Source organism: Arabidopsis thaliana, chromosome 5 (assembly GCF_000001735.4).
Source record: "Arabidopsis thaliana chromosome 5, partial sequence".
Lineage (NCBI taxonomy): Eukaryota > Viridiplantae > Streptophyta > Magnoliopsida > Brassicales > Brassicaceae > Arabidopsis > Arabidopsis thaliana.
In genome coordinates this window covers 25,147,839-25,169,371 of record NC_003076.8, presented here as the reverse complement: position 1 = coordinate 25,169,371, position 21,533 = coordinate 25,147,839, and the positions used below count along the sequence as shown (strand labels likewise).

Below are 21,533 nucleotides of genomic sequence, written 5' to 3'. Positions count from 1 at the left end.
TGTATTTTGTCATTAGCAAGAATTGTTTTTTGTTTTCTTTATTATATATTAATAATAATAGTTCACAAAATGCAAATGAAGTCCACAAAATTCTATCCACCAACTGACAGCGAATTGAAATTCGTCAACTTGGTGAAAATTGTAGATGTGGCGTTTTTATAGTTTGTACGTGTGTTAAAAAACAGAAAATTAAAAGTTCTTTGAAACTTCAACGGAAATCAATTGGAAAAAAAAAATCAATAACACAAAATCTGGCCGTTTTCAATGAAGAAAACCGACAATTGGCTTTTAACACACGAAAAATGGTGGATTAATAAAAGAATGAATCTAAGTACATATGATAGCAAAATGGTAGATAAGAGGGAAAGTTGTTTGCACCTTAGTTGGTAATTGAATTTTTAACATAAACGATTCAAATGAAACTAACACGAAAACGTTGGTTGACATATTTCTTAACACGAAATTGCAGCCAGCACACTAGATTTGGCTGATTTCTAACTAACTTATAACTTATTCCGTCAAATCAATGTAATTAATTAATTTACTAGTTAACATCTAAGAGGTCTCACACTAGCTTAACCAACTATGGTAGACTGATCGAGTGGTTGCAAATTTGCGAAATTGATCGAAATTAAAACTTACATCTCATATTCTTGTGGGTATGTGTTTTTCACTATATATATATATATATATATATATATATATATATATATATATATACGCTTTAAATGAAAAGAATCGAATGTTTTCTTATACAGAGTTTGAAGTAATTAATTATATGGTGGTTGGTGGTCTAGGTACCTTTACCAGGTTAATTAACCTCCTAAAAACGTACTTAATTTTTTAGTTCATATATATTGAGATTTCGTATAAATTCTGTATATATATGCGCATGTCGTAAGATAGATAGTATTTTCAAATACATTCATAGTAGTCAGTGTAACTTTCGAAAATGATAATGTATTATAAGGATATTTGAATATTTAATTAAAATGCTTGGAAAAAACTTTATAAAATCGATCTCGAAATCATACAGCATTTAAGTCAACGTCAGTTTTACACTAGTTAATTAAAATATAAGATTATGAGATCAAAAATAGTGGAAAGAAGAAGAATAAGATTAGAAAATAAGAAAATGGATGGAGAGCGTAAAAGAAAGTGCCGTTATTAAGAGGGAGTGTTATGATGGGGCCACACCACTTATTAATGGAATCTACATTTTTCACTGATTTTGCTAAATGGATTTTATAAGTTTAATTTTGGAAGAAGAAAAAAAGAAGAAATTAATGAATATTTAAATCAGTAACAGAGCTCTCTTTCACGGCCAAATTCACCAATTACCACTTTGTCAAGATTCCGACATCTCCACCATCCTCTTGCTTTCTTTCTTACCACTATAAATAGAGAGAGCTCTAAGATGAAGAAAATAGTCATCATTTGTCTCTGAAACTAAACAAAACACACAAGAAAATAAAGATACTACAAAGTATACGACAACTTCTTTTTTTGTTTGTAGTAATAATTATAGCCAAAAATATAGACAAACAAAATGGAGAGAAAGCCTCTTGAACTTGAGTCGACGGATAACCACCAGAATCCTTCCTCCGCCGTATACGGTGGCTCTGTTACGGCGGTTGACTCTGTTGAAGAAGATGTTCAGAATCAGAAGAAAGTCGTTTATAGAGGCTGGAAAGTCATGCCCTTTATTATTGGTAACACTAATTTGATCATTTGCTTTTCTTTTTTGTGTCCAAGAAGCTGTTTTTTCTGTTGGTTTCATGAAGTTTGGGAATATCCAGAAAAACTGTTTAAAAAATAAATCTATAAGAAAAACATAAGTCTTGCTCGAAGACTTGTTTCTCTGAGCAAGGAGAGTTTTGTTAGATTCTCTGTGTTGTCTGAAAGTTTGACTTAGTCAACGGTAATTTAAGACAAAAAAGAGTGAGATGTCGAATTTTGTCTAAGATTTTAGAACATATTTGGTCAACGATCAATAAGAAAGTAGAAACACAAATTTCATCTAGTTCTTGATTCTTGGTATGGTGTCTGATTATGATCTTGTACATGTTGTTGTTATCAGGAAATGAGACATTTGAGAAGCTTGGGATCATTGGAACACTATCAAACCTTCTGGTTTATTTAACTGCAGTCTTCAACCTGAAGAGTATTACAGCTGCAACCATCATTAACGCCTTTAGTGGCACAATTAATTTCGGAACTTTCGTTGCTGCTTTTCTCTGTGACACTTACTTCGGTCGATACAAGACTCTAAGTGTCGCGGTCATCGCATGTTTTCTTGTAACGATCCTTCCTCTTTTTTAATATTTTCTTTCTCTACAACATTCGGTTTAAAGTCAAACAAATCTGATCAGTAAATTCGGTTTTGTAGGGATCATTTGTGATACTATTGACTGCAGCAGTGCCACAACTGCATCCAGCTGCATGTGGAACAGCGGCGGATAGCATATGTAACGGGCCAAGTGGAGGCCAGATAGCGTTTCTACTGATGGGTCTCGGGTTCCTTGTAGTGGGAGCGGGCGGTATTAGACCGTGTAACTTAGCTTTTGGGGCTGATCAGTTTAACCCGAAAAGCGAATCAGGGAAAAGAGGGATTGACAGTTTCTTTAATTGGTATTTCTTTACCTTCACTTTCGCGCAGATCCTGTCGCTGACTCTAGTCGTCTACGTTCAGTCTAATGTCAGTTGGACGATCGGTCTAACCATCCCTGCCGTTCTAATGTTTTTGGCCTGCTTGATTTTCTTTGCGGGCGATAAGTTGTATGTGAAGATCAAAGCCTCGGGTAGTCCATTGGCCGGTATAGCTCAAGTTATAGCGGTTGCGATCAAGAAACGCGGATTAAAGCCCGCGAAACAGCCTTGGCTTAACCTTTACAATTACTACCCACCAAAATACGCAAACTCCAAGCTCAAATACACAGACCAATTCAGGTAAAAAAAACACACCCCATGAATAGTATTTTCACTTTCTTTATATGTTTTATGTTACTGAAAAAAACTTTCCTATTTGGCAGATTTCTTGATAAAGCCGCTATCTTGACTCCTGAAGACAAGTTGCAGCCAGATGGTAAGCCTGCTGATCCTTGGAAGCTCTGTACAATGCAACAAGTTGAAGAAGTGAAGTGCATCGTGAGAGTGCTTCCTATATGGTTTGCATCATCAATTTACTACTTAACCATAACTCAACAAATGACTTATCCCGTCTTCCAAGCCCTTCAGAGCGACCGTCGCTTAGGCTCAGGAGGTTTTGTGATTCCCGCAGCCACCTACGTGGTTTTCTTGATGACGGGAATGACAGTTTTCATCGTAGTCTACGACCGTGTACTTGTGCCAACCATGAGAAGAATTACTGGTCTAGACACCGGGATAACGCTCTTGCAGAGAATTGGAACTGGCATTTTCTTCGCTACCGCGAGTTTAGTAGTCGCGGGATTTGTCGAGGAACGAAGGAGAACATTCGCTCTGACTAAACCAACACTCGGTATGGCGCCAAGAAAGGGAGAAATCTCGTCGATGTCAGCTATGTGGCTGATTCCGCAGCTCTCACTGGCGGGTGTAGCAGAGGCATTTGCAGCCATTGGACAAATGGAGTTTTACTACAAGCAGTTTCCCGAGAACATGAGGAGTTTCGCTGGATCCATCTTTTACGTTGGAGGAGGAGTTTCGAGTTACCTTGGTAGCTTCTTGATTGCAACAGTTCACAGGACAACACAGAACTCGTCAGGGGGTAACTGGTTAGCTGAGGATTTGAACAAAGGAAGATTGGATCTCTTCTATTTCATGATCGCTGGAATCCTGGCAGTTAATTTTGCTTATTTCTTGGTGATGTCAAGATGGTATAGGTACAAAGGAAGTGATGACGAAGTGACAACATATGAAACCAATGAAAATATCATCAAACAGCAAGACAAGAACGTTGCCTGATAATCATGGATTTGTCATCTTCTGGAAGCTGTTAGACTTAGTTTTTGGTCAGCTTCTCTCAATCCCCTTTTACATTTTCTTTGGATTTTCTTGGAATAAGCCATATAGAGATGAAGTAATCATATACTTGTTCTGGCTTTTTTTTGCCTTTTTTTTTTCTTCTTCTGGTTACTGTGTTAAGATCACATCTCTTTCTTTCTATCATTGTGGACAAAAGAGAGATTTATAACATCAGATGTATTTCAGAATAAAATTTGTCTTTCATTGTGAGGACTCTGTTTCTATTTTCTGTCATACTTCATCATAATAACAGAACATATCTTAAAACTCGGAAGAACAAATAAAACCCAACCAAAAAGACTCTACTAAGAAACTGATACTTACATGCATAATTTGTATCGATGTTTCACACAGGAATATTGACCTTTTTGAATGAGTTTGAGACGGTTCTTGGGCTCTCTCTATGCTTCTCTCAGACGGTGTAAGCTTGTTGAATGGTTTCAATGTCGAGACCTTTTAGTCTGACAACAGATTCAACATGACCCTTAAGTGTGTGAAGCTCCCGCAACCTATCAAAGTTTAAGAAAGATTGAGCCAATAACAGAAAGCTTTGTCCACAATATATCCTAAAATGTGTTCCTTCTCTGACTTCAAAGGAAGAAAAAGCATTGATGATTTTTACCTGGCGATCTCGGCTCTTCTCTTAGCTTCTTCGGCCATTTGGGAAAGCTCGTTGAAATGGGTTCGCTCCGGGAACATCTTAGCATCTGGTGCTTGCAGACCGTGCAGGGTTCTCTGTGCATGTGCCCATTGTAGCTCCCTTTGTTCTTTCCCGAAATCCTTCTGCCTCGTGAATGCAACCTATGAAACATATGCAGAAGTGATTATAAACAGAGACTTACTACTAAAGGTATCCATTTGGGTCACAATCCAAGAAGAAGTAGATATCTGGCTAATGGAAAGATTAGAAATGAAAAGAAAGATGTTACTTTTTGATACATACCCTTTGTTCGATAACAAGATCCCAGGCTCTTCCGCTAAGGGCATAACGAATCAAGAACTTGATGATATCAAGAGGAATATAGAATACGATATTGTAAAGCCAGATGACCCCGGCCCATCCCCACCCGATCCCTTCTATTGCAGCAAAGCTCCAATTCGCATAGACTGCAATTAGAGTAGCCACCTGTATTGGAAGAAAAAAAATCAATGAAATGGAACAGCGGTTTATGACTCTGACTTGAGTGCTGACCACAGATAGTGAAGTGGCACACTTACCAATTGTGCAAGGATAAAGGCTACCACAAGCAACATCCCAGGACGTTCTACATAAGACCAACTCCGTGATCGGGTCACAAAGATAAGCGCCTGACTTATGATGCTGACTTGCAGGTATATTGCCGAGGCAAGCTTCCGGAAATCATCATGTGCTGTTTTCTCCAGGGTTGAAACTCCAAATGTTCGCTGAATTCAAATAATAAAAGCTGGTCACTAAGATACAGAACACAGGAATTTGAAACTGGTTTACGATGTTTTAGTAGACTAGCGTTGGAAAACAACTTCAGACGTGTTAATGGAGCACACAATCCAGAGAGAGAAAAACAAAGCAAGGGTATTGTTGTTATACTGAGGAGCAGAGAGAAATCATACCGGGAAGAAGTCGGTTTTATATGCAGCCCAGAAAAATATAACTGTCATCATCGCCATGTAGCTCCCAAACACAACGCCAGTTGCAAAAATCTCTGAGAGTTTCCAGCTATCTGGAAGAGGGGAAGGTTTCACTCTGTCTTTTGATATTGTCATAATTGTGCCTACAAAGTCAATGCCATAAGAGTTAATCCATAGGGTTAGAAGTATAGATATGCTGAACTCTTATTTTGGTACAGTTTTGACAGTAGTAGAAACTGAACTATAGAGTGACGAATGCAAAAATAATGAACTAACCATCATTCAGAATGGCAATGATAAGAACCATGAAGGGTGGAAAGTCAAACTTCCATATAAGAGCTAGCAGCATGAAGCCAAGCTGAATTAACATGGATTGTAGAAAAGGAAATCATAAGGATTATTACACATGATAATCAAGTTGTATTGAGAACTTGTGTAACGAAACGAGTAGGAAAAATACAACAAATCGAATGACAACTTACAACAATACGGATAGTGATGGAAACCGCATAGATCTGTCCAGAAAAACAATAAGCCAGCTCAAGTTATTTTTTTACAAGACAAAAGAACCAATGATATTGTCTGCATGATACATTGCATGATTCTTCTATGAAAATGCAGAGAAAGTTAAAAGTGTGATGGAGGTTGAGAGTAAATGCAACACTCACTGTATAATTTTTCATTCTCTGGAAGATAGCACGGCTGGTTAAGACAGCGCTGATGATAACACTAAGACCAGGTTCAGTAAGAACGATATCTGAAGCACTACGTGCTGCATCAGTTGCATCAGCAACTGCAATGCCAATATCAGCCTTTTTAAGAGCAGGCGCATCATTTACTCCATCACCTGTCATTCCACAGATATGCTTCCTCGCTTGTAGTCGCTTAACTATCTCATATTTATGCTCTGCAAACCGTTTTCATGAATAATTTGGTTAAAATTCTGAGTTGGAACTACGCTGGATAAAGTTTTCAGAGAAACAGAAGCAAACAAATTTTACCAGGAAAAACGCCAGCAAAGCCGTCGGCCTTTTCTATAAGATCATCGATGGGTAAGGCACCAATAGACTCATCCTTGTGCTGTCCAAGCAAAGCAGATGAGGGGTACATGTTGGTTCCCATTCCTAAACGGCGGCCAGTCTCTTTTCCTATAGCCAACTGATCCCCTGTAGAAAGCCACAAACATTTAGAAAAGAAAAATGAATTCGGACAAGAAGAGAGGCAAAACAACATCATTGATGAAGAATCAAAAGACTGTCAAGATTAAGATGTGTCAATTAGAATAAGGATACGATTTCAATATCAGGAAAATGAAGAAAAAAAAAGATTAAAGCATCATAGACTAACAAATTTATATAAAAGGCAAAGAAAAAAGATATGTAGACATTCAAGTTCTGAGTAGAACAAAAAACTCACCTGTGATCATTTTAACATTCACCCCAAGATTTAAAGCCCTTCTAATTGTCTCGGCACTGTCATGCCTAGGTGGGTCAAAAAGAGGCATGAGACCCATAAATTGCCAAGGGCCTCCAGCACTTTCTTTCGTCCCTTCCGGAACTTCCTGTAGAAGGCCAAACTCATACAACCTTGAATCTTGTATCAACTTACACTAATATATCACGAGAAACTTGAGGAGCTGGTCTCCAGTTACCTGGTATGCCACGGCAAGAGATCGCAAACCCCGTTCAGCGAACTTGTCTATTACAGCATGTACTCTCCGCTCAATCTCTGCTCTATTGTGTGCAAGATTTAGGATCTGAGACATCGACAATAGAAGCTAATAAGACTATGCTCTACACCAAAATATTTTGAATAGAACATAAACGGGAACAGACAGCTTACTTGCTCAGGTGCACCTTTGCTGACCCTATGCATTTTACCATCACTGTCAATATATGTAAGAGCCGTCCTCTTGTCAGTGGGATTGAATGGAAGAAAGTGAACCTCTCGAACACCAGCCCGTGCCTACAAAAAGTATTATTGAGGAAGCTTTAGACTAACAGTGTACTTCTGTAGTAAATTAAATAAAACGTCTCTGTGGGGCAACCAGTATTCATAAAAGTACCTCTTTAGGGTCAGCAAGCATCCCAACTATAGCAGCATCAATGGCATCTTGGTTTTCCAGTCTAGAGGCTTGAGCTGCCATTAGAACTACTGTATCCGCATCCACTCCTTTCGTGAAAACCTATATACAAAAAACTTGCTCTCATTCAGAAATCAGCTACCGGGATCCTAGGAAGATGTGTTTATTTGAACAAGCCCACATTACCTCGATAAGATTTTTGTCAACAGTAAGTTTATTCAATGTTAAAGTTCCGGTCTTGTCGCTGCAAAGCACATCCATGCCAGCCATTTCCTCAATCGCTGTCATCCTCTTGGTTATTGCTCCCTGCGATATATATTAGAATATAATCATATAGCCATTAAAGCATAGAGATATTTCAAGACAAAGTTATCAAGTCCCAGCTAATCATTCAACATCAAGCAAGTTTAACATCAAACCTTAATGAATAATTAAAAAAAATCCTTAAGAACTTAAAAGACAAACATAAAATGATAAAATATAAAACAGAAACTCTATAAAAATACATCTTATGTGGTTCTGGCTAACCTGCTGAGATAACCTATGCGAGCCAATGGCCATGGTCACAGAGAGAACTGTAGGCATGGCAATTGGGATACCGCCAATGAGAAGCACAAGAAGGTTATCAATTCCAGGACGATATGCACGGTGTTGAATGGGATACATAACGACAATCTCAATTATCATCCCCACTGCGATAGAGCAGATGCAAAAGTTCCCAATGGCAGTTAACACCTGAACATATACAAAACAGATATAAGTATTAATATAGTTTGAACAAACTTGAAAAGGGAACAACAATGCACCATACAAGATCCCAACAATGAGAATTTTGATAACGTGTATCATGCCTGTTGAAAATGGCCAACGTGGTTGGTCGTATCGACAAGATGTGCGGCCTTTCCAAAGAAGGTATGGACTCCCGTTGCAATCACAACTGCTTCAAGCTCTCCCTGTTTGCAAGTGGAGCCAGAATACACACCATCCCCTGGACCTTTGGTTACTGGGAGAGATTCACCGGTAAGAGAAGACTACAGAACAAAGGGTTCATAACAGCTTCAGTACAAATTAATCTCGAAAGTAAAGAAAACTTAGTAGTATTATATCCAAACATCCAAAAGTAGCTATGATTGAAGCTATGTCCGCCACAAGATTAAGCGTATGTCAAACCTGATCGATTTTAAGGGGATCACCCTCGAGAAGGCGAGCATCAGCTGGAACAATATCCCCGAGCTTTATGCTGATTATATCACCCGGAACAAGAATTGCAGCATCCTGCTCACCCCATCTTCCATCTCGAAGAACCTTTACAAACGTTTTGACAAGGGAGATGCAAATATACATTAAGCAAATGGTATCCGTCTCTCAGCTAAGAACCAAATCAACTAACTGATATACCAGAAAACAATCTATGACATTGTTGAAAACAAGTAGCAATAAGCAGGTATATCAAACCTTTGCTTTTGGGGCAAGACGTGCCATGAGTGCAGCAGCAGCATTCCCGGCATTGTTCTCCTCTATGAAACTGATAGTGGAGTTAATCACAAGCAGAGTAATAATACCAACAAAGTCTTGCCAATCAGGTGGCTTCCCCTGGTAAACAAAGCATCATCAAGAACACAGACCAAATGAAGATTATTAATAAAAGAGGTAACTTTAAAACAATGAAAATATGTAAGAGAGTATGCTCACTCCTCCATTAGCAAGAGCAATAGCCATGATAGCAGCAGCTTCCATAACCCAAGAAAGAGGGTTCCACATGAAACCAAGAAATTTCAGGAATTTGCTTTCCTGCAACAAAAAAAAAAAAAGGAACTTTGCTTCAGGACATAAAAATTATAATCGTTTGGAGCTATAGACCAAAACCCAAAATTCCAGAAAAACACATGAATACAACATAGAGAAAGGAACAAAACCTTCTTCTCTTCGAGCTTGTTATGCCCAAAAAGAGCCAGCCTTTCATCAGCAGCTTCTGTAGTGAGACCTTCTCTGCTACATCTCAGACTCTCAAAAACTTCTTCAATAGGTACATTCTCCTGAAAAAACCCAAGAAAACAAATTTCTTCAGATTCTTTCTCTCCAACATCAGAGAAACAAATAAAAATTAAAACTTTAGAGTAGATCTGTTACCAGATCCACAGTTTCTTTCAAAACAGCCTCAAGGACTTCTTCCTTGTCCCCCATATTCTCCTGCTACCTCCTAGTACAATTAAAAACCATACAAATTATCAGAAAAAATTCTCCATTAAAACACCACCAGAAAGCTCAACAACTTAAAAAAAACAGAGAAAATGTTGAAACACAGAGATGTAGAAACCTGTTTCTCAAGATGATTTCCTAATCTTCTTCTTCGTTTTTGTCTTTTGGGTTTCTCAGAAAAGAGAAAGAAGAGTAGAGAAGATGAGAAAACCGCTAAAGGTTAGTGGCAGTATGGGAAGCTAACACACTCCGACCTCTCTCTCTCGCACCACAATTATATCCTTCATTTATTTATTAATTTCCTTTATATATTTAATCTATTAAATTCTCAGTCTTGTTTAGGCATCTTTTTCTTACTGCCTTTTTCAACATTTTTTCTTCATGCGTCAAGCAAGATTCATGACACCTCATCATCTATATCTTTTACTACAATAGGGAATTAATTATTTAATTAACTTGACAAAAAATCTAATTGCAGACAAACTAGAGATGTTAATGATCTTTTCCTAACTCAAAACACATGAAAATGTATCCAAGTTAGGAAAGTGAGTCGTCATTAGAGAGTATAAACTTATGTAAGTTAAAGTAATAGCCTTGTAGGCGTGAATGACCGTTGGAATTAAATACAATACATGGGAAATAAAAGCGAGTAGGTCACAGAGACACTCTCAACATAAGAAAGAAACAGCCATGTGCATCACAAAGTGGTGGCCATATGCTTGAAGAGATGATGCTCCCTTGGAAACTTGACACGTGTCCATGAAAACCACATAAACAGTTCACATTTTACAACACACGCCAAAACACAACCCACGTGACGCAGACCTTTTGTTCTTATTTGTACTATTTCTTTTTTTTCTTTTTCTATGCGTTTTTTTTTTTAAATATGAATAAAGGTACCATGTTCCGTACGGTACCCGTCCGTAGTAGAACGAGTGTGCTTCCACCACTCTCATGAACTTTTTCTCTCATTTTTCTTCTTTCGACTTTATAAACTTTTTTTCGTTTCAACTTTGTGTATTATTAGTTTGATTCAGTCTTTTTGAACTTCTTCTTTGGATAATGGAAATTTGACTAGGAGATGATCCATCTTATATCAAAGTGAAGTCTCCTTTTTATTTTTCTTTTGGCTTTTTCCCTCGGCAACGTTAACGAATATTTTTCTTTTAGCTTTTATCGTTTATCATTGTGATTTTTGAAGTAATTAAACATTACATCTATATATCGCTTTTAGTGTTCTATCCTTTATAGTCAAAATGTGTCCCATCTTGCCTGTTAGGGAATATGGAGTAATAGATGGTGAGTGGACTTAATCTTTATCTTACATATATATGATCAAAACCCTTCTTATATCTATAGATTCTGAACTGTCTTCCAAATGGCTATGATCTTTATGCTTTGGAAAGAATGTAACAACCTCTTGCACAACGTGACATCAAAAACCGCTGCTGAAATTCGAGAAGTGTCGGTAAATACTCTACTTGCTAGGAGAAAGAGGAAAGCTTTTGCAACCCTTCTATATCCAATGGTTCACATTTGACTAAACTTCTAGTGCTCAATTAGTCAATTAGTTTCGATTTGGGAAAATTAATTATAGTCAATCAAAAAAACTATAAAAAGACATCCTTTTTTTTTCTTCTTCTGAAAAACAAAATAAAAAGACATTCTAAGGATTAAAATTTCATGATGAGAAAAGTGACCGACATATTATTGATTTGTTATTCAACTTTGATAAAATGCATCTTGTTATTGAAAATAAAAGCCCATGATAAACTTATTGGAAACAGAAATTCGTCCATGTCCCAATGGAGGCTCAATTATTTTTAGCCCAAAGGTTTAGTAAAGTAGTAATCAGCCCATGGGCTACTTAGATTGGAAAGGAAGAAATACGCCAATTTTCAAACCCTATAGTCGCGACTCGTGAGCTACCTTGATCGTCTTCCTCTGTTCTCTTACTCAGATCCTTTTTAGAAAACAAAATATTTTGGTCGAATTAAGACATAAGTAAGTAGCTATGCGTATGTCTGCAGCTATGTTTTCATCCTTTCGATGCAAGACGAGGTCTTCAAAGGTGATGTTGAGAAGAGGAAGAAAAAGAAGAAGAAGAATAGAAGACGCTTTGGTCGCGCCGGAGATCCCTCTCGATCTACTGATCGAGATTCTGACTAAATTGCCTGCTAAATCTCTTATGAGATTCAAGTGCGTCTCAAAGTTATGGTCTTCTCTTATCCGTTCCCGATTTTTTAGCAACTGTTATCTTACGGTCAAAACTCCACGGCGACCACCTCGTCTATACATGAGTTTGGTAGACCACCTCTTGTGTAATTCACTGATGGTTTGCCACTACCCATGTGAGTCTGTACTGCTGTCGTCTAGTAGCAGTGCTGAGTCTTTGGAACAAAATTTGACAATTGCAGGGATGGGAGGACGCAACATGGTGGTTCTTCGCGGCTTGATTCTATACGTTGTTTGCAGAACGGCGTCTATCTATAATCCCACCACCAGACAAAGTGTAACCTTACCTGCTGTCAAATCCAACATCCTTGCTCAAAAATCCCACTGGAATAGTCTCCTCTACTTTTTCGGATACGATCCTGTTCTTGATCAATACAAAGTAGTTTGCACTGTTGCACTATTCTCAAAAAGGCTTAAGAGGATAACCTCAGAGCATTGGGTCTTCGTACTAGAACCAGGAGGTTCGTGGAAAAGAATTGAATTCGATCAACCTCATCTCCCTACGAGACTAGGATTGTGCGTCAATGGAGTTATATATTATTTGGCTTCCACTTGGAAGCGTCGTGATATCGTTGTCAGTTTTGACGTTCGGTCTGAAGAGTTCAGTATGATCCAAGGACCTCTTAAGGTGTCTGCATTTTCTGAGTCTGTGGGATTTATAGAGTATGGTGGAAAACCAGCTGTTTTTGATTATACCATGATGAAACAAACGGGTTTGGTGGACTTGTGGGTCTTGGAAGATGCTGGAAAATGGTCAAGGAAATCTCTGGTTTTGCAGCCTTGTCAGATGCATTTAGTCGATAATGACATTGAGTTTAATGTGGAAGGTACAACTCAAAACGGCGAGGTTATCTTGGCACCCGAAACGATTATTTCCCCTTATTACATTCTTTTTATGACCTCCAAAAGAATGATATGAAAAAGGTTTGGATTAGAGGAATACCGGAACACTGGTTTAGTAAGCTTGATACCAACGTACGTTTTGAATTCAAGCTTATGGATAAGAGTGAAAGCATATTGCACTTGGAAACTTGAATGCCATTACTTATCTTTTTTCCGTCAAAGCTGTAATCATCAGTGTAGTAATTCAACAAAGAAGTTCCAGATTGAACAATATAATCTTAGCTAATTTGTTGTTTCCACAAATTGAAATCTATAGACAAAGCGATTGTAGTCAAATCTAACGTAATTAACATCAAGTGTTTAATATAACAGAAGATTAAACTTTGATTTCTATTGGATTAACCAAAAAAAAAAAACCTATTTAACTTGACTTTTTTTTTTCTTACCGAATAATGTTTTCATTTTTGTTGTGTCTAAATTCACAAAGTCATCTTCTGGCTTTTGCGCACCGAACAGAACAGTCAGTTTAATGGGTTCGCCGGATAAGCAACATCGCCGCCACGTCGCCGCCGAATTTCTCCATAGCGCGGTAACCTCAATCTCTTCCTCAATCATTCCTCTCTTCCCTCCCAAAACGGCGCCGTCTCGTGTATGCCTCCCACTTAGATTCTCGGTATCAGACGATGTCTCGTCCCCTTTCGAATCGACGGTCAAGAGCACATCATCCGCGTCCTCCTCCGGCCTTAATTCAACGGTTAGGATATCATCTCTCAGCTCCGATGGGAAACGCGGTGGACCTGCTTTCGTCGGTCAGGTGTTTAGTATGTGTGACCTTACTGGGACTGGTCTAATGGCTGTTTCTACTCACTTCGATATTCCTTTCATCTCCAAGAGGTTTATTATCACTCTTCTTCCTTTACTTCTCACTCTCGAATATTCATGTTCGATTCAGTTTCCATTAGCTTAGCTTGTTCCTTGTTTATATACAGAACACCTGAGTGGCTAAAGAAAATGTTTTCGACTATCACTAAGAGCGAGAGGAATGGCCCTGTGTTCCGTTTTTTCATGGATCTTGGTGATGCAGGTGCATTGACACTTCTCTTTGTAAGCTATTTTAGCAGTTTCCAGTAACTTAGTCTAGATACTACTTGCTTGTATAAGAGCCTTCTGGTTTTGAATAAGGCTGAAATAATCTAAAATGAATTGCAATGGAGATCCTGAAACTGCAAACCAGATTGCCAATTTTTGGGTCCTGACGTGTTGTTTGTTTTCTCAGTTTCATATGTTAAAAAACTAAATATTCCAAGTGGAGTGGTTGGGGCTTGTCGACTTGATTTGGCATATGAGCATTTCAAGGTATGCCTTGATTGGAACTAGTATCTTGTTATATACTACATTTGAATTGTACGAGAGGCTGAGTTTTAATTGTTTCATTTTCCTCAGGAGAAACCTCACTTATTTCAGTTTGTTCCAAATGAGAGACAGGTCAGTGTGACACTGTGACTTGGATTTGTTTGCTCCTTTGATTAACTTACTTCTAACTGAAATGATTTCTGATTCGCAGGTGAAGGCTGCCAACAAACTTCTCAAGTCAATGCCACAGAATGGTAAAACACAAAAGGTGGAGGGTGTCCCTGTTTTCGGTGCTCAAAACCTGGACATTGCTGTTGCAACTGCAGATGGAATTAAGTGGTGAGTTTAACTGATGTAAAGCAGTGTGAATTTGTTAGGACATGAAAATATTTTAGCTTCGTGTAATCAACTCCCTCCAAGTTATACTATCAGAACACATGGCTTTTCAATTTTCTTGCTGACTTGCCTGTATTTTAATTTGATAGTTGTGCAAAAAAATTCTTCGAGCATTTACCATTTGTATGAAAAATCCTGGGATTGTTATAACTTTTTAGTACCTAATTTTATTTACCTTTACCAGGTATACCCCATACTTCTTTGATAAAGCTGTACTTGATAACATTCTGGAAGAGTCTGTAGATCAACATTTCCATACTTTAATCCAAACCCGGCATGTGCAACGACGACGGGATGTTGTTGACGATAGTTTAGCTTCAGAGGTTATGGAAGAGATGGGAGATAGCATGCTAGAGCCGCCAGAGGTACACATATTGATTCTTGTTATGACAAAACAAACATGAGCATGTAATTGTTATAGTCAACAACAAGAGCTACCGGGGTAGAGTTTGTCAGTTGCTATTCCTATCATCTTGCTGGGTGCCTCCACGTAGAGATAATAAATTTTAACCAGGGTAGCAGAAAAAGATATTGATAATGTTTTTGCTTTGTTTATTGGTGGTGGTTATAGAGTTTCTAAAAACTTTACGGTTTTTCTTCTTGTGTTAATCAAACTGCAGGTTCAAGAAGCCATGGAGGAGATTGGCACTTCCGGAATTCCTTTGAGTGTTGTGGCAAAGGCTGCAGAGATTCAGCTCCTATATGCCGTTGACAGAGTACTTTTAGGTAGTAGATGGTTTCGAAAAGCCACGGGTATCCAGCCAAAGTTACCTTATTTGGTCGATTCTTTTGAAAGAAGGTATGCATTGCTCGTGCATCTATCTTTTTGTTTCTTAACTATTTCTTCAAAGCTAGGTTTTCCAACTCGTTTAATGAATAAGCTAGTAATTTGGTCTCCAACAGAGTTTTATTTACATAGTGAAACGTTATTATGTCACTTTGACACAAAAACTGGGAAGTTTGCTGAAGCAGAATTTGAAGTTTGGACATTTATTCAGTTCTGTATATATTCAAACTAAAAAGGGTTTCAATTTCTTCTAGTTGAGTTATATAGGAGGATTTAGATTTTCGAATTTTGCTACAGATCCGTGCAAGCAAAATCATATTGATGTGATGTACACAGACCAACATTAAAGCACTTATTAAATGCCTCATTAGATAGCTAATATTTTCTCTCTCGCTTCTCTTAGGAGTGCATTTTCTATCCAAAGAGCGTCAGGGTCAGCAACAAGATGTCTTGGTGATTCAGTAGAAGCAGATACTTCCGCATCACTACTTAGAGTAGAAGATGATAGTCCAAGTGAAGCTGAAAAGAGACAGCAACATCTCTGGTTTCCTTTTGGAGATTGGATCAGTCACTCTGTATCAAGAAAAGAACACACACATCACAAGGGTTCATCAGATCAAAGGTACCAATTGAAAACAAAAGGTTGTTGAAAGAGTGTAAAAATCTTAAAATGCACAAATTTTCGGTTTCAGGGATATGGAATCTAGAGAAAGAGAAATGCTGCGAAGTCCATTCTTACCAAAGATAACAATGGTAGGGATTTCAACAGGAGAAGCTGCACAGATGAGTAAGGCTAATCTCAAGAAAACAATGGAAGATTTAACAGAAGACTTGGAGCAATCTGATGAAGGGAACGATCATGGTTCAAAACGTTACGACTCTCTAAAGATTGAAGAGAGAGATCCTCTATTTGTTGCAAACGTCGGAGACTACTATTCGGGTTTGGCTAAAGCTGGTTCTGCTCGGTTGTCACGTAGAGGTGATGACCAGTAACGAAACACATCCTATGGGTCATAACCTATCTTGTGTGAATTGCTCAAGCCTAGTTACTTATTGTAATGCTTTTAGGCATGTATTAAGTTTGTTGTCATGTTGAAAAAATATTTTTACCCGATGTCATTTTATTTATCGGCGTACTTTTGAACGTGAAAATGCAATTTTTCACCCATGCTCTCAATAGTAATAATTTTGTTTATAACATTTTTATCATTGGTTACGAAAATAATATGTATAAAATTACTAATGGGCTTTTTCAGTATACATAAGAAAATCCACGAACGGCCCAAGATTCAATTGACAATGAAGGACAAAAATTTGCTTCGTAGATAGACATAGATCGAGCGAGAGTCAGGGAGGAGAGAAAATCCAATCTTGTATTGAGGAAACAAAATTCAAATTATATTGTGCGAGAGAAAAGATAAATCTCCACAAGATCTTTGTTTATTCCTTGTAAAATATCTGTGAGCAAATCCTAAATCGGTGGGAGGGAGATTGAAGAACGGTAAACGGAAAATATGAAGACGACGAAGGGAGGCAAAGTGATGAACCCTACTGATGCTTATCGCAAGCAGATTCGCAAGAGAGAAATTAAGCGTGTAAGGGCTTTTGTTTTCTCCATTCTCAATCTTCCCTTTCTTTTTTGTTGGTGAAATCGAATTGGGATTAATTGTTGTTGTAGCTGTATGAGTTTAGATTCAGGTTAAAACTGCTCTGTTTTGATTTAGCTTTGATTCATATATTACTCTTTGTTAGGGTTCAAGTGGACAAATCTTCATATAAAGGCTAATTTTTCCTTAATTAGACTTTTTCTTTGGTTGTTTAGGCATTAGAGAAATTGATTTGTGAGTTTGATTTGCATGTTCAGACTCGTTTAGGTCAATAGCTTTGCAGTAGCTAAGAAAGTGAAGATGAGATTTTTACCATCTTGTTCAATTGGTGTCTCATTATCTGTGAGCAAATATAATTTGTGGGCAATGTTCTTACCATTTACATTAACTTTGGTTCTTTAACAGAACAAGAAAGAGAGGCAAAAGGTACGAGAGGTTGGAATTTTGAAGAAGGATCCTGAACAGATCAAGGATCAGATCAGGAAGCTTGATATGTCAAGTAAGTTTTACTCTACTTCTAGTAACAACTTATACCTTCAAATCGAATATGTCTTCTTCTTTTCGTAGTTATTTTTGGCTTTCAAGTTTCAAGCATATCTCTAAACCCCCAACAGATATACAGATTTGCTCAGTCCCTATGCAAACTAATACAGAGTTGACATTTTTTTGGTGTAGAGGCGGAAGGTGCTTTGGACAAAGCAAGAAAACATAAAAAGAGACAGCTTGAAGATACTCTTAAAATGGTGGTGAAGAAGAGAAAGGTATTGCTCTGGTTGAGTTAGGTTTTATTCCTTTGTCCCACAGGACTCCCCCCAGCTTATGATTTGGCATCTCCTGTCTTCTTATTCCTTTGTCTCTTTTGTTTTTACAGGAATATGATGAGAAAAAGAAGGAGCAAGGAGAGGCAACAACCTCTGTTATGTTCAGGTGATTAATCGTTCATCGCGTTACTTTTCGTTTGCTATATATATTGTTTGTTAAGATGTCATCGGCTTGCTATTAGATATAAGTATAACCTGTTCTTGTTTTCTATGTAGTCATCTACCCCCTCAGCGAAGATTAACTGGCGAAGAGGACTTAAAACCAGAGGTACTTAGTTAGTTTTCTTTCTATTCCCCCTGCTTGATTTCGAAAACCTCCCTCACTTTTCTGCATATTATGACAGGACTCTGTTTATTATCACCCTACTTTGAACCCAACTGGTGCACCACCCCCGGGAAAGCCACCAATGTATAATTCATCCATAGGTATATCTTTTGTTAATGCTGCTTCTTACAAATCAAAACAGTCTTTTCCCTACTTCCTTTTATTGATCGTAAAAAGATTTTTTTTTCTAACGTTTTTCAGGACTTGCTATCTCCTCAGATGGTGCTTCATCTAGTAGTGCTGCATTGTCTTCTATTACCGAGTCAGAAGATTCCGTCTTAGTTAATCCTCCTCCACTTCCTCCTCTACCGGATGGGGATAATGCTTTATCTGCTTCTTTGCCACTTCCACCTCTACCTCCTTTGCCACCAACTACAGGCCTTACTTTGCCACATTCACCATTTCCACCACCACCTCCGGGGCCACCACCAAAAGAGCAGGATTTTGTTCGTCCTCCTCTTCCCCCACCTCCTCAACTTCCTCAATCTTCCCAACCACCTCCTCCTGGTCTAAGTGGAAGTCAAGGCGATGGTAGATTCCCGGAATCATCAGATTTTACCTTCGACAATCGCATGGTAAAACCTCATTCTGTTACTGATAGCTATCTTAAAATGGTGGCAATTTATGTGTTTTCGTGTATCAAATGAAGAAAGATTGAAACTTGATTACAGATTTTTCCATATCTATTTTGCAGAATGCTAATATAACTTCCGTCCCTCTTCTCCCACCACCTGGCATTCCAAGCAATGAATCTGAGAGTCGTCCTGCAGAATCTAACGCCAGTAGTTTTCAAAACGCTAACCTCTCAAAGATGGTTGCACCACCACCACCAGCACCTTTACATCAGCAACATCAATCAACATTTGCAGGAGCTGCTGCTTCACTGACTAATTTTCAACCTGATGTTCATCCTCCTCCAGGAATGTTGCGTTTTCCACCTCCACCGCCTCCACTCGATATGCATCCTCCTCATCCTGGAATGTTTGTTGGTCATCTAATCCCAAGACCACCGTATGGCCCACCGCCTGGACCGCCTCCTATGATGAGACCGCCACTTCCACCAGGACCACCACCGTCTAGTTTTCAAGACGGTCAAGCAATGATCAGACCATATGTACCAAACAAACCATCTTTTGTAAAATCCGCTGCTCCTACTGTTGTCAGGAGACCACTCGCTCAACACACACCTGAGCTTACATCCATGGTGAGTTACATGAATTCGCAACACCTTTTTGATATATCGCATATGAATCCCAAACATCGAATCAACCGATTTTTATGGCGTTGTTGTTGATCTGCAGGTCCCTGCGTCGGTTCGAGTCAGAAGAGAATCAGCAACTGTGACGAAACCAAAGCCAAAGACTTCGATAGCCTCGAGCTTGAGTTTTACACCAAGAGCTATGGCTTCTGCTGCAACGGTGAAGGTAGAGCCAGCCAAGACATCTGCAGCTTCAAAGCCACAGAGCATTGATGATTCGTACACAGCTTTCTTAGAGGACATGAAAGCTCTTGGCGCACTTGATGGATAAACTTTAGAGTTGTAGTCTTCAAACAAAGTTTATTTTGGTGTTCTTGTATCAGAGATATTATTGGAGAAGTAATGATTGGTTCTTTTGAACAGAATTCGCTTACTGTTTTGTTTTCATTACCAATTTCAAAGGGAAAAAAATAACTCGATCATTTTGCAGTTTAGAGCAATACATTGTTTGAAACCATAAGCTAAAGTAGAAATGCAATAGCATGGCATAGCATTTCTTACCAATAATTTTGGAGAACATAAGGCCAATAATTGGTTTCAATTTCCCCTTTTTGGAGGGTATTCTTGGAAATTAACGCGATGTGCTTGAAATTTCGATCTTTTCTTATTTTGTCATTCAAGTTAGTGTACCAACTTCCTTGCCACTGCGGCAATAAGATTTACGAGATCCTTTTGTTTGGAAGAAACCAATTATCCAAAGAACTAGAGATAATACTCATAGATTTTGTTTTGTATTATAAATTAAAATTTTCAGACAATACCTTAGCTTTGTATTTGAAACATACTCGTACGTATGTCTAATCGTGATGATGTCATGATGATGTGAGTTTTTGTCTAGGTCAACAAAGACTTTTCAGATGAGAGACAAAAATTCCGAAGTGGGTAATACGGAAATGGTCCAGTTCGTGTATTTATTAAACTAAATTTGTATCCTTTAGTCAAAAAAGGAAAAAAGCAAAATCTTATCAGTGTTCAAATAGTGATATATAAATAGTGTGTGAATATAACCATAGATTTTAGATTAAAAATTAACATGGAATATCTCAACACCTAACACCATAAATGTGTGTTTTCATTTTATTTTTTTAGTCATACATCTATGCATTGAGAACGCATTACACTATTTAATATGCATATAAGACTTGTTTTACTTTGGCCGCCGAACGAGAGGAATCAACTATGTGTGCAAATCCACATGGAAGCAACTATCAATATCTAATAAATCAAGTGGTGACGATTTTTTCTCAACAAACTTTAACAAAAGATCAATTTGAAAACCTTGCAAGTGTTTATTTAGAGTCAAACCCTTATAAAAATATATAATATACAAACTTTATCTTGTGATAATTATACACTTTGTTTGTTCCATATATCATTTTCATGGACGGGAAATATTTGCTCTCTTATCTTTGTTGGTCCTATCTAATAACGTGGTTGATGAATGATTTGTAGTCCAGTACGTAATTTCATCATTTAATGGTTGATTGATATACATGATAGATTTTTATAACATATTTCACATTAGAATTTACATGACAGTATATATTTAACGTTTGGAGTTTACTGATTAATTGTCTTAAAATATCTAAAAAGCCAAGTAAAACTCTATTTACCTTCTAGAATGTATGGACCATAATCAAAATTACTACATGATAAGAAGTAGACTATTTCAAAAGTCCAAATGGGATCATTATTGAATAAAAGTCCATGGCGTTGAAATAACTAAATTTTCATAAAGTAAGTGAGAAATCGGGAATGCAATTAAGAGAAAAATGTCGAGAAGGGAGATCCAAGTTGCCGTTAATTTGCATATTTTCTTTGCTTGAGGATACTTTAAACTTACCCGCCAACTATATCTTTAACATGCTTTCTAATTTGAATTAAACCCATCAATTTCTATGTATTAACTTTTTACGTCAAAATTAAGAATAGTATTTTAAGCATTTTATTCTAAATATCATCTTTTTAAAGAGACACAATACTATAGTATCTAATATGTCGTTCATTTGTAATATG

General features: G+C 37.7%; 5 protein-coding genes and 1 long non-coding RNA gene across 8 annotated transcripts; 5 read left to right on the top strand and 1 right to left on the bottom strand.

Moving 5' to 3' along the window:
• Nucleotides 1–1,311: 1,311 nt before the first annotated feature.
• GTR2 (Major facilitator superfamily protein) lies at nt 1,312–4,235 on the top strand. The gene is made up of 4 exons (NM_125663.4): nt 1,312–1,712; nt 2,081–2,298; nt 2,390–2,949; nt 3,033–4,235. Exons 1-4 carry the CDS (start codon nt 1,550–1,552, stop codon nt 3,940–3,942), a joined length of 1,851 nt encoding a protein of 616 aa, NP_201074.1. The 5' UTR covers nt 1,312–1,549; the 3' UTR covers nt 3,943–4,235.
• On the bottom strand, nt 4,163–10,164 carry HA11 (H[+]-ATPase 11). The gene is made up of 22 exons (NM_125662.4): nt 10,011–10,164; nt 9,824–9,893; nt 9,610–9,729; nt 9,386–9,484; nt 9,149–9,286; nt 8,864–8,998; nt 8,545–8,724; nt 8,222–8,428; nt 7,880–7,999; nt 7,676–7,795; nt 7,453–7,575; nt 7,262–7,366; nt 7,027–7,171; nt 6,612–6,776; nt 6,279–6,517; nt 6,093–6,125; nt 5,887–5,968; nt 5,593–5,753; nt 5,221–5,406; nt 4,946–5,128; nt 4,625–4,803; nt 4,163–4,511 (listed from the first exon to the last, which is right to left on the bottom strand). Exons 2-22 carry the CDS (start codon nt 9,875–9,877, stop codon nt 4,415–4,417), a joined length of 2,871 nt encoding a protein of 956 aa, NP_201073.1. The 5' UTR covers nt 9,878–9,893; nt 10,011–10,164; the 3' UTR covers nt 4,163–4,414.
• A 661-nt stretch (nt 10,165–10,825) lies between these two features.
• AT5G09085 lies at nt 10,826–11,276 on the top strand. Its single transcript, NR_143165.1, has one exon. It is a non-coding gene; the product is annotated as an other RNA (long non-coding RNA).
• Nucleotides 11,277–11,906: 630 nt separating this feature from the next.
• AT5G62660 (F-box and associated interaction domains-containing protein) lies at nt 11,907–13,046 on the top strand (the record flags this gene model as incomplete). The annotated part of the gene is made up of 1 exon (NM_125661.1): nt 11,907–13,046. One exon carries the CDS (start codon nt 11,907–11,909, stop codon nt 13,044–13,046), a length of 1,140 nt encoding a protein of 379 aa, NP_201072.1.
• Nucleotides 13,047–13,388: 342 nt separating this feature from the next.
• Nucleotides 13,389–16,747, top strand: AT5G62650 (Tic22-like family protein). The gene is made up of 9 exons (NM_125660.4): nt 13,389–13,864; nt 13,960–14,054; nt 14,247–14,326; nt 14,414–14,455; nt 14,535–14,662; nt 14,904–15,084; nt 15,340–15,518; nt 15,910–16,128; nt 16,199–16,747. The coding sequence occupies exons 1-9, from the start codon at nt 13,500–13,502 to the stop codon at nt 16,497–16,499; spliced, it is 1,590 nt and encodes a 529-aa protein (NP_568958.1). The 5' UTR covers nt 13,389–13,499; the 3' UTR covers nt 16,500–16,747.
• A 61-nt stretch (nt 16,748–16,808) lies between these two features.
• On the top strand, nt 16,809–20,043 carry ELF5 (proline-rich family protein). 3 transcript variants are annotated; one of them, NM_001161319.1, is made up of 10 exons: nt 16,831–17,101; nt 17,381–17,455; nt 17,519–17,612; nt 17,789–17,859; nt 17,985–18,040; nt 18,151–18,202; nt 18,279–18,360; nt 18,461–18,834; nt 18,954–19,463; nt 19,561–19,939. In NM_001161319.1, the coding sequence occupies exons 1-10, from the start codon at nt 17,021–17,023 to the stop codon at nt 19,786–19,788; spliced, it is 1,623 nt and encodes a 540-aa protein (NP_001154791.1). In that variant the 5' UTR covers nt 16,831–17,020; the 3' UTR covers nt 19,789–19,939. The 3 variants fall into 3 exon arrangements, with proteins under 3 accessions (NP_201070.1, NP_001154791.1, NP_001032126.1); NM_125659.4 differs by lacking the exon at nt 17,381–17,455 and having other exon boundaries at nt 16,809–17,101; nt 17,789–17,874; nt 19,561–20,043; NM_001037049.1 differs by lacking the exon at nt 17,381–17,455 and having other exon boundaries at nt 17,789–17,874; nt 18,479–18,834.
• Nucleotides 20,044–21,533: the final 1,490 nt, after the last annotated feature.

Bases quoted from the DNA above. Each gene is read 5' to 3' on its own strand.
- GTR2 (NM_125663.4), top strand. From the start codon at position 1,550: ATGGAGAGAAAGCCTCTTGAACTTGAGTCGACGGATAACCACCAGAAT. The intron at 2,299-2,389 runs GTAACGATCCTT...TCGGTTTTGTAG, and splicing joins CGGTCATCGCATGTTTTCTT to GGATCATTTGTGATACTATT. The intron at 2,950-3,032 runs GTAAAAAAAACA...CCTATTTGGCAG, and splicing joins AAATACACAGACCAATTCAG to ATTTCTTGATAAAGCCGCTA.
- ELF5 (NM_001161319.1), top strand. From the start codon at position 17,021: ATGAAGACGACGAAGGGAGGCAAAGTGATGAACCCTACTGATGCTTAT. The intron at 18,041-18,150 runs GTGATTAATCGT...TTTTCTATGTAG, and splicing joins ACAACCTCTGTTATGTTCAG to TCATCTACCCCCTCAGCGAA. The intron at 19,464-19,560 runs GTGAGTTACATG...GTTGATCTGCAG, and splicing joins CACCTGAGCTTACATCCATG to GTCCCTGCGTCGGTTCGAGT.
- HA11 (NM_125662.4), bottom strand. From the start codon at position 9,877: ATGGGGGACAAGGAAGAAGTCCTTGAGGCTGTTTTGAAAGAAACTGTG. The intron at 7,796-7,879 runs GTAATGTGGGCT...TTTTGTATATAG, and splicing joins TTGACAAAAATCTTATCGAG to GTTTTCACGAAAGGAGTGGA. The intron at 4,512-4,624 runs GTAAAAATCATC...AAACTTTGATAG, and splicing joins AGAAGAGCCGAGATCGCCAG to GTTGCGGGAGCTTCACACAC.
- AT5G62650 (NM_125660.4), top strand. From the start codon at position 13,500: ATGGGTTCGCCGGATAAGCAACATCGCCGCCACGTCGCCGCCGAATTT. The intron at 13,865-13,959 runs GTTTATTATCAC...GTTTATATACAG, and splicing joins ATTCCTTTCATCTCCAAGAG to AACACCTGAGTGGCTAAAGA. The intron at 16,129-16,198 runs GTACCAATTGAA...TTTCGGTTTCAG, and splicing joins AAGGGTTCATCAGATCAAAG to GGATATGGAATCTAGAGAAA.